Source organism: Salvia hispanica, chromosome 4 (genome assembly GCF_023119035.1).
Source record: "Salvia hispanica cultivar TCC Black 2014 chromosome 4, UniMelb_Shisp_WGS_1.0, whole genome shotgun sequence".
NCBI classification, from domain to species: Eukaryota; Viridiplantae; Streptophyta; class Magnoliopsida; order Lamiales; family Lamiaceae; genus Salvia; species Salvia hispanica.
Genome location: NC_062968.1, coordinates 10491534 through 10503014, shown reverse-complemented (window position 1 = coordinate 10503014; position 11481 = coordinate 10491534). Strand labels below are relative to the sequence as shown.

The following is an 11481-nucleotide window of genomic DNA, read 5'->3' as shown; positions in this document are numbered from 1 at the left end:
GCTCATTTTCTCTGCCAGACTCCTTCTCCAGGCAATCTCCTTCCTTCTTCCTGGATCTGGCATTTTTCTCTACACACCTGGTTTACAAACCGTGTTAGACCCAAGAAATTACAGAATTTAACCCCATAACCAATGCATGAAATTAGCCTTATCAGCTATCTACTGAAAGACGAGGTCTTGATAAATAATCATTTCTTAATCAATATATTTAGCATTGAGCATACGTTATTGATTTAGCATTACTTTGATTTATCAAATAGTACAGGTTTTTCGCAAACCAATTATCATGATATCTTGGATAGTATTTATTAATATCTAGCGGTGCTACGATTGCTATTATATTGGAACGCGCACCTGGTGAGTCTAGTTTGAAAATGTCCTTAAGAGGAGTCGAAACAAGGTTTTATTATTCGGAACCTAGCTAGTTTGAATTTAATTATTCCACGGATAATAAATAAGTGTTTCTTGCTAAGTCCACTTAATTAAATAAGTCTACAGCATGCATTAATTAATTGATGGGCATCTATATCTTATGCGCGGGAAATAACTTTAAAAGTGGAAACCCAGATTACTTGTAATTTCGGATTTGAATGGGTAATTCAATAATTTTATTGTAGTGACTGGTAATAATATTCCAATATAACTCGTACTATTAAATTGTGGGTTCAATTTAATTAGAAGAGGTAATTGGGTGAAGAAGAGGTAATTGGGTGAGACAACATCCAAACCTCCATAGATCCCTGATTGAGCCCAATATGTAACTTAATATAATTAGGAGTATAAAGGAGAGACAAAAACACAATTTATTTTTCCTATAAGTTTCGTCCCCTTCTCTCTATTTGAGTAAGGTTCGAATTTTTCTCCTACTTTGTGTGGGAGTTCTGTCTTCTTTATTTAAGCCCTAGTATTTTGATAAAATCAGTCCGCCCTTATATCAAAATATAGTTCGGGGACCAGTCAGAAGCTTTGTGGTTAATTATTGAAGATCATCACGTGGAGAAGTAGCAAGCCATCTTCGATTTTTTGGAGAATCAAGAAGGTATAATTCTGTTTCCGTAGAAAAACATGTTTTAGGTTTCTATTAATCAAAAGCATGTTTTGATTCAAGTGTGGAACATGATACATGTGATAATTACACAAATAGCTTTCGTCTAAATAATATGCTAAATAGATCTAATTCTCTGATTTATTCTTACTTCCGCTACCAACCCATAAGAAACCTCTCTCTTTAATCATATAATCATCATCTTCATGTTATTTCTCCATCTCATTTGGCAATTGACATCATGATTAATGATTATTAGGATTTTTTAGTTATATTTAAATCTCGTTAGTTTATACCAATATCTTTAATTGTTGATTTAATTTAATTCATTTATGTAGATTTAATTTGCTGATTATACGAGAGAAAGATTGATAAGAGTTTGATTACTCCATTAGTCCTGGCTAAGATGATACATTTCTTGGTCGGCATGGATTTTAGAAGTTATTGGTTAATGTATTTAATTAGAGAAAGAAAATGTGGGTGTAAGTATTACTCCCTTCGTCCCTCAAAATTTGTCACTTATTTTTATATCCGTCCATCCCTAAAAATTTGTCACCTTTCACTATTATCATTTAGTGGACTTCATATTCCACTAACTCATTCTCACTCACATTTTATTATAAAACTAATACGTAAAAGTAGGATCCACATGCTACTATTTTTTTCAACCCACTTTTTGTTTACATTTCTTAAAACTCATGTCGGGTCAAGTGGTGACAAATTATAAGGGACAAAGGGAGTAAAATAGTGAGAGAAAGAAAGATAATATTTTAATGAGAGTGAGAAAAAATGGTTGTGTGTATTAATTAGAGAGAGAAAGTTTCCGAAAAATGAAATGTGTCATCATATTTAGGACAAACTAAAAAAGAAGACGTGTCATCTTAAGTGAGACGGAAGAAGTAGTTTTTTTATTTCTTTATTATTTATATGTTTCTAATTATTTTGATACTATGGTTGACCTTCCACTGATAATGTATACTTTGTGGAAAAACTCGTGAATTAAACTACAAATTTATTATGTTAGTCAAGGATAATCCTCTGGCCAAAAAGATTTCCAAAATCTTAATTAGTTGCGTGCACGATCAGCAATAAGATAACATCATTTTCATACAATAAAACTTTCATTTTTTTGCAACAAGTTGGTATACCAAAATCTAGAAACATTATATTAAACAATTATTAGTATGAGACTAACCAATTTGCAGTTCAGTTTTATATATCAAGCAAGTGATTGATCGAAGTGTATAAGAAAATTAATTGAGTTTGTTTGTAGTGATGACGATTGACTATGAAAATGTAATACCAAAGTTGAAGATTGCCCTCCTTGTAGTTGGAACAAGAGGAGATGTTCAGCCCTTTTTGGCTTTGGCCTTGAGACTTCAAGTAAGTATTTTCTATGAGTAGAGAAATATATAAAAGTGAGGAATGAATTAATTAATATACAGGAATATGGGCATTGCGTGAGGTTGGCAACTCATTCACAATTCGATGGATTTGTGAGTTCAGCTGGTGTGAATTTCTACCCGCTTGGAGGCGACCCTCGCATTATGGCCGAATGTAAGACTTTCTCCTATTCTATAGTAGTACTATAAAGTTATGGCACAAATATTTGTAATTTATGGCATGCACGACATTAGAAAGCTTTTAACTCCTTTTTTGAAAATATACTTTTGTTATACAAAGCTGTCGATATTTTTTGTTCCATGGTCTTTATTTATTCCCATCTCCATTTCATTTCCTAGCTGTTTAGTCCATCTATCAAAATCAGTAAGTATCATTTTTTAGAGACGAAAGAAGTATAAGTTACTGCACTATTTTTTTTTGTTCCATGGTCTTACTAGGGTTATTGTCGATTCGACATGGTCAAGAGTTTTTACTTTTCACTATGAAATATAATTTATAAAAGTATGATAATTTAAAAATGGAATTCAGATTTAAATTCAAATATTTTGTAGATTCAAATAATTAATAAATTAGAAATAAAAGAGTTCACATTTCGAATTCCATGTTTAATCGAACCTAATTATTCTGAAAGTGGCTTTAGAAATTGAATTGAATTGAATTGTATACCATTACTATAATTGAATTGAATTGAATTGTATACCATTACTATTGTAGGCTTCGTGAGAGCTAGAAGTATTCTGACGCCTCGACCACGAGATATGGCTTTGCAACGCAAACAACTAAGAAATGTGATTGAGTCTCTTCTTCCAGCATGTACTCAACCTGACCCAGTGTCTACCGAACCCTTTAGAGCCGAAGCAATTATTGCAAATCCTCCCGCTTTCGGTTAGTTATTTCACACTTCATTTTAACTCTATAGTTTTGATGCTCCTTAAACTTTGTTGTTTGCATATTTTAATGGGAAGTCCAGAGTCAGTCCTTAATTAAACTTTACCCTTTGCACCCTTTAAATATTTTTGCACTTTTTTCAGAATTTTTATACCAAAATCCCCGTGAAAGACATTTTGGTATATTTTCACATTCTATATAAATCACAAATTAGATACCTAGAGATAGTAAATACTCCATGATGATTGTGCATATACTATTATTTGTTTCGCCTAAATAGTAGTATGAGATCAAGTTTATGCGCTTACTATTGTGCCTTTCACATTAATATAATATATAATTCAATTTATTTTAATATGATTACTTATATTAAATTTTTTTTTTTTTTTGCATTTAATCCTTTTGTGAGTAAGTATTAACAAAAATATTTTAGTTGGAATCTACTTAAATTTTAACTTTATTCATTAAATCTATTAAACCAATTTATAAAGTGTTATGAATTGTTATAGCGCATCAGTTTTCGAAAATATTTTAATGTTTTTTTCCGAATAGTTGTCCACATGATCGCACAAAGTTTACACAAATATATATGAGTTGGTTCTAGTAAAAATTCAAGTTCTACTTATTAATTTAAAAAGAATGAAAAATAAAATGAATAATATGAGTAACATAAACGATGGAATACATAGTTGCGTGAGAGATTTTATTCAACCAGAAAGGGAAGATATGTTGCATTTCGGATTTTCTCAAAGATTATAATTTTTATCTTTTGACGTAATAAGAATAAATGTAGATAAACAAGAGAAATAGTTATTGGAAACCCTAAGAGCAACCACTATAGGGTAAGAGCAACCACTATAGGGGCGGCGCGCCGGCCGCGGCGATCTATAGGGGGGAAGGCGTCCGCCCCGCGGGTGGACGAAAATCTTGGGGCAGAAGGGGCATCGCTGGCTTTGCGGCGAGGACGGGCCGCATGAGAGAGAATCGCGGCGGCCGCCGCGCCTATCTATTGCGCGGTAGCACCGCCGCGGCGGTCGCCGGATTTTATTTTATTTATTTATTATTTTTTTTTAAATTCGAATTTGTAATTAATTTTTTTGGCTTATTTAAATACCCTACCAATTTGTTTTCCACTCCACACCCATTTTCACTCCACCCCCAATTTCACAACCCTAGATTTTACCAAATGCACGGGAGAGACGAAGATTCACCCGGCACGGAAGAATCGGGATACGGATACTATCCTTCTTCCCAGCCATCTCAGCTGTGGGGATCGAGTCCCAACCCCCGGGGATCGAGTCCCAGTCCCCCTCCATTCCAGTCGTGGTCACCGACATCCCCGCCGTGGCAACAAAGCCAATATCGGGGCCAATCTTCTCATCAGAGGAATTTGGGTCGTTCGGCATATGGAGATTATCGACCCACTATAGACTCGCCCAACCATCCGCGGCCGGATACCCCTTTTTTTTTCTTTTTTTTTTCACTCTTTCCAGCGCACCCAGACTCCTTTGTCGGATTTCGATAGGTTCACACTGGAGCAGATAATGGGGCTGATGAGTCCGGGCCTACCGGAGACCCCGCCGACGAGATCTTCCGGCGACAGCGGTGGTGGGAGAGGCGGCGGGGACGGCGATGGTGGGAGAGGCGGCGGCAACGGTGGTGGTGGGAGGGGCGGCAACGGTGGTGGTGGGAGGGGCGGCGGCAACGGCGGTGGGGGGAGGGCCGGCGGCAACGGCGGTGGGGGGCGGGCCGGCGGCGACGGCGACGGGGATGGCAGCGGCAGCGGCGGTAGCGAGTCGGCGGTAACAAGTCGGGGCGGGCACTACACCAAAGACGAGTCGATTGCTGTGGCGAGGGCATGGGATGCCGTCACATCAGACCCCTGTGTTGGCACCGATCAGACCGAGATGGGCTTTTGGAAGCGCGTCTTGTTGACCTACAATGAGTTCAAGCCGAGAGGCGCCAAACCGCGTGACGCGGAATAGCTCCGGAAAAAGTTTGGGAGGATTCTGACACCCACCAAGAAGTTCGCGGGCATCTACGGCAACAACCTTCTCAACGCTGAGAGTGGCCGCAACGAAGCCGACGTGAAGGCTCTGTCTGTGTCCCAATACAACGCGCTATATAAGCCTAGGTTCAACCACTGGGAGGAGTTTCTCGTTCTCGAGAACTGCCCAAAATTCAAGGCCATCTGTGCAGAGGAGACCGAGGGTCACGCGGCGAAGCGCAATAGACGCAACAGAGCCGGGAACTACAGCAGCAGCAGCGGCGGACAATCAATCGACCTCAACGACGCCCAAGCGAAGGAGCCCTCTGATACACACACCAGGCACTCACGCCCTCCGGGGCGAAGGCCGTATCCGTAGCGCCCGAATGTCTGCAGGTTCCTCCCGCTACTCGGCGGCCGCGTCTGGATCGCGAGGCGCGCAGGCGCCTTCTGGAGCTCAGTCCGTGGACCATGGGGCCCATGTGGTCTTGAACAGGAACCTGAATGTGCAGTTGATGAAACAACTGCAAGATAACTGCCGTTTCTACGAGTTGGCCACCGACCCGATCACCAAGGCGATATACTATGACCTGATGTGTAGGATCAGAGAGGATCTGGGGCTGACGCCGGGGGCGGCGGGGGCAGGGGCGCCGGCGCGGGGGGAGTGGGCGACGAAGATGAGGCAGAGGATTCCGACTCCGCCACCGAGTAGATGGTGGCGGTGTTTTTATTTGTTTTTGTATGTTTTTTAAAAAAAATGTTCGTTGTGTAATTTTCCGGTATCCATGAATACAACGAATATTTGGTCTCATTGAACTTTTTAATTTTATTATTATCTCGTTCTCTAATTATTTATAGTCCGATAATTTTAATTGTAATTGAATTAAAATATACAATAAATAAAATAAAGTGAAATTTGTCCACCAAAAAGTGTCCACTATTGCTGCGGACACTTTTTTTTGTGGCTGTGGACAAATAAAATGGGGCTATGGACAAAAAAAAAGTTGTCCACCAAAAAGCATCCACCTACAGTGGATGCTCTAAGTATACCTTTTTACAATTATACTTTAAAATTGCTTTAATTTTTATATCACGAATAATTTTTTTTTTCGTGTCTTATTAGTATCTTTTTTAATCTTTATCTTGAATTTTTTTTATGAACTATTATTCGTGAAATATTTTAAAATTAGGTGAATAGTCATTTATACTACAAATATAATTATTATATGGTGAGACACATGCGTTATTTCACAGTTTAAAACTTGATTCGAATTGACACATATTTACGGACATATGAAATTATGCAAGAAAATCGTTATTTGAATTTTCGTGAAATGTTGATTTATGCACCTCACAATATTAAAGCATGGGTGGATTTTAAATTTTTAAGTCATGACCTCTAAATTTCGAGGATTTCGAGGAAAAAATCAGTGGTCAAGGTATACCAAATGACAATGTGATATGATATGCCCCATTAATAATCTTTGACATATGAATTTATGAAGGTCCCACTAAATACATTCATTTCTTTAAAAATTGATATTATTATGAATTTTGGAAACTATCCAAAAATTTAGGATCTTATAGATACTTCTAATTTAGGAGTTGTTATATAACTTATACTTATTATATACTCCCTTCGTTCCATAGTAGTAGAGTTATTTTGTCATTTTAGTACATTCCATGATTGTGGAGTCATTTTCTTTTTAGCAAAAGTAACACATTTCTTCTCACTTACTTTTTCCTCTCTCTTACTTTCTTCTCTATACTTTATCCTCTCTTATACCTTATTATATTTTAATTTAATACATTAAACACATTTTTTTAATCTCTATGCCAGAAAAAAATGTTTCCACTACTATGGTACGGAAACACTACTACTCTTATTTTAAAATTTACTCATTATATTAGACAGATTAGGACTTAATATAAAAAAATAGTTTTCAGATCATTTACTTATTATTATTAGCTAGCTTTATATTTTATATAATTATTCATACATGTAAAATGGTAAGATAATACTATAATAATGAAACTATCACTGTTATTTGACAAGAAAAAAAAAATAAGAAATTTAAGTTATCATTACAAACAAAACATATTAATCATAATTAATCATAAATAAAATTCAGTAGCCTTACGTTAACTATGTGAAACTATGAATGATTATATAGGTTCATTCTTGTGGAGTATTATTTTACCATTTCATATGTATGAACAATTATACTATTAAATATAAACATAGCTAATAATAGTACGTAAATGACATGAATTAAGCTTGTTATATTAAATCTTCGTCTGTCTAAAGAGAAATATTATATATATGGGTGCGATCATATCATAACTCATATTTATGTGATAACCTAATAACCCTATCATTTTATGGGTCAAAAGTATCATTTTTACTAAAAATGATATTTATACACGATAAAATGATATTTTTTCAGCATGCATAAAATGATACTTTTATTCCATAAAATGATATTCTGTTCCATAAAATGATATTTTTCGTCCATAAAATGAGGGTTATTAGGTTATCACCATAAATATAGGTTATGATATGATCACATATTTTTTTATCGTGTATAAATATCATTTTTAGTAAAAATGATACTTTTGACCCATAAAATGATAGGGTTATTAGGTTATCACATAAATATGAGTTATGATATGATCGCACCCATATATATATATATATATATATATATATATATTATTTTGTTAAGTTCATGTTCCTGTTCATTACTCAAAGGATTATACAGTTTATAACTCATAGTGCAAGAAATTTGGTCATAAAAAACGCAAGTATAATTAGATATAGTAGTATAACTTATCAGTGGCGGAGCCAGAAATTTTGTGGTGGGGGGTCCAAGAAGAAAATTTTTTTTAGCACTCACTGTTAATAAATATAGGTATCTCTCGATTATTTTGTCATCGAAATTAGTCGTAGGAAGACCCTTTTATGTTTTGCCTTTTTTTCATCATTTAGAATTAGAAGATCTAAAAAATAAAGGAACGTTTTCAGATATTTAGTGCACAAGAAATAAATGCATATCAAGAAAATTTAATAAATCGAAAATAATTGATATAAGAATTTTGTGATGACCTTTAAAAAAATTTTACCTACTAATAAAATTAAGTTTTTCCATAAGTAAAACAATTGTTTAAGCGTACATATTAAAAAATTTGATAAAACTATTAATTATATTACAATACTAATAAAAAAAATAGTTTAAAAATGTATATTACAATATTTACAAGTTATTGAACAAATAATATCATTTCAAACTATACCCTTTAAAAGTCATGAATTAAACACATCTCTAAAAAAATGAATTGATAGAAATAGTTATTGAATTAATATATCACATCTCTAAAATATAATTTGACAAAAAAAATTAGAATATAGCATTAGATAAAAATATAAAAATTAATCTTACATAGTGATTAGGTAAATATTGCAATTTATTTGACGAGAAGCCATTGGCCAAATATTTTAAAAAGTTAGGCGTGTCTGAGATTCCAATTCAGTACCTCTCCCACAATTATGATCTAAAGCCGGTGGACTTGCCAGCTGCAATACCAAGTCATACGGTTAATGCTTCTGAATACATGTAATAGACTTAAAAGTAGAATGGCTGGGGGCCCGGGCCCATGCCCCAGCGTAGCTCCGCCCTTGTAACTCATAGTGCAAGAAATTTGATAATAAAAACGCAAGTATAATAAGGTTATAGTAGTAGTATTGAATATAGGAACTTATAATAATATCTATTTTTATAAAGAAATATTCAGTGGAGTCTCTATAAATCCATATGTTAAAGAATGATTAGTGAGGCATATCACGTCACACTTCAATTTGGTATGCGGCCTTGATCATTGAATTTTTTCTCAGAAATTTTGATCTTTTAAAAGTATTATTTTAAGCAGGAAGCAAAGATATAGCTGAAGCTCTCGGTGTTCCCCTCCACATCATGTTCACAGTACCTTGGACGTACGTTTTAATTTATTCAGTTCCATCATTTTGATTACATAAATAAAATTGTTAATTTATAGATAGATATGGTCATTGCTGCAATCAATTAAATTAATATATTTACATGGAGAATAACAGATTTTAAAGGATTTTTAGAATACTTATAGAATTTTATTTTACAGACCAACACGAGCCTTCCCTCACCCATTCACTCAACGGGCTGGACGGGTATGTAAAATGTTTGTCCTTTTAAATTTTTAGGTTCTCTTTTTTGATTTTGAGATATACTAATATACTTCAAATGTTGCGATATTTTCTTGATTGATATATATAGCTATCGTATGCTCTAGTTGATTTAATGATATGGTGGGGAATACGAGGATTTATTAATGGGATGAGGAAAAATAAGCTGAATCTTAGCCCCATTGGATTCTTGAATAGTAGGCATATCTCGATTTCTCAAGTCCCAACATCCTATATGTGGAGTTCCCATGTATTGCCCAAACCCAACGGTAAAGTGTACTCCTTTTTTTTTATTATTATCCCAAAAAGCATATATATCATATGTGAATGTGATATGTGTGTGTGTGTGTGTGTGTGTGATATGTAGAGTGGGGGCCTCTAGTGGACGTGGTGGGATACTGTTTCTTGAATCTTGGAAGCAAATATGAAGCCTCTGAAGATTTTGTAGAATGGATGCAAAAGGGAAAGAAACCAATTTATTTTGGGTTTGGAAGCGTGGTATGTACATTACATTTAATTGCACGGTGGTATGCATTAATTGGTTATAACTAACTTAATTGATTAGCCTTTGAAGAAATCAGAGAAAGTGACATGTATGATTTTGGAAGCTCTGAAAAAGACAGGGCAGAGAGGTATCATAGATCCAGGGTGGGGAGATTTGGGCACTAGTAAGTTTGTTTATATTCACAAATAAATTTAAAAATAGATAATATATAAATTTCATTTATGGTGCAGATGTGGATATTCCACAAGATGTATTCGTGCTTTCAGATTGCCCTCATGATTGGTTGTTTCCTCAATGTGATGGGGTGGTGAGTTTATAAGATTAATGAATTAAGTAAGTAAATGAGCTAATTAGTGAAGCATTTGGCAAGGTTCATCATGGCGGGCCGGGAACGGCAGCAGCTGGTCTCAAAGCAGGGGTACTATTAGTAATAATATTAATTATTAATTGTATGGTTGATTGATGTGAGTATGTAAATGCAGTGTCCCACAACGGTCGTACCATTCTGTGGCGATCAATTTTTGTGGGGAAAGATAATGCACGAAAAGGGAGTAGGAGGCCTTCCCATTCCCATACAACACCTATCCGTCCAAGCTCTCACGGAAGCCATTAATTTCATGCTCCAACCACAAGTCTATCTCTTACCTCAATCCATACTACCTATATTAATAGTCATTTAAATCTTCAAGTTTAGTGATTATCTTTGAAATCGAAATACTAAATCATCAAGTTTCAATTTTTGTCATGTATCCCATTCATATGCAAATTGACATCTTTTGCTGATGTTCAAAACGACATTTTTCAATAGAATAAGAATAAAACATAAGAGCATGAGGGAAAATAAAAGAAAATTGGTTTCTTTGAAAAAAACTGTAATATCTTAATTTAATATTCTAATTTTAAAATTTACTAAGACTAGAATTAGACCAAATTCATGATTTAAACCTTAAACATAAATATAAATATTTAGCTTTGTGTGTTGTAGGTGAAATCTCGAGCTCTGGAGTTAGCGGAGAAAATTGCGCTTGAAGACGGTGTCGGAGCTGCATTCCGTGCTTTCCACCGCCATCTCCCAAACATGGAAAACAAGCACGGGCGATCCGATGCATGACAAACTCATGTCTTCCTACGGATCCATTATACTCCCTCCATCCCGCTTTAGCAGTCCTATTGACTTTTCTACCCTCTTTTTGTAAAAATGATAAAAATTAGTTAAAGTGGAGAAATGGTAAAGTAAGAGAAACAATAATGTAGATAATACTCTTCTCTATATTATTCTCTCTCTTAATTTACCTTTTCTCCTCTTTAATTATTTTTTATCATTTTTACAAAAAGATGGCAGAAAAGTCAATGGGACTGCTAAAGCGAGACGGATGGAGTATAAAATTGGACAATGCAGAGAAACTCTTATCATTATCTTATTTCGACTTGTGTTC

At 35.0% G+C, this 11481-nt stretch overlaps 1 protein-coding gene across 5 annotated transcripts; it reads left to right on the top strand.

Annotated features, from left to right (window-relative positions):
• Positions 1–2268: 2268 nt before the first annotated feature.
• On the top strand, positions 2269–11259 carry LOC125219528 (sterol 3-beta-glucosyltransferase UGT80B1-like). Of its 5 annotated transcripts, none has more exons than XM_048121533.1 (12): positions 2269–2428; positions 2491–2602; positions 3164–3334; positions 9252–9315; positions 9480–9525; positions 9632–9809; positions 9908–10038; positions 10115–10172; positions 10276–10352; positions 10416–10463; positions 10528–10677; positions 11031–11259. In XM_048121533.1, the coding sequence occupies exons 1-12, from the start codon at positions 2321–2323 to the stop codon at positions 11154–11156; spliced, it is 1269 nt and encodes a 422-aa protein (XP_047977490.1). In that variant the 5' UTR covers positions 2269–2320; the 3' UTR covers positions 11157–11259. The 5 variants fall into 5 exon arrangements, with proteins under 5 accessions (XP_047977490.1, XP_047977488.1, XP_047977489.1 ...); XM_048121531.1 differs by having other exon boundaries at positions 10115–10208; XM_048121532.1 differs by having other exon boundaries at positions 10106–10172.
• The last annotated feature ends 222 nt before the right edge of the window (positions 11260–11481 follow it).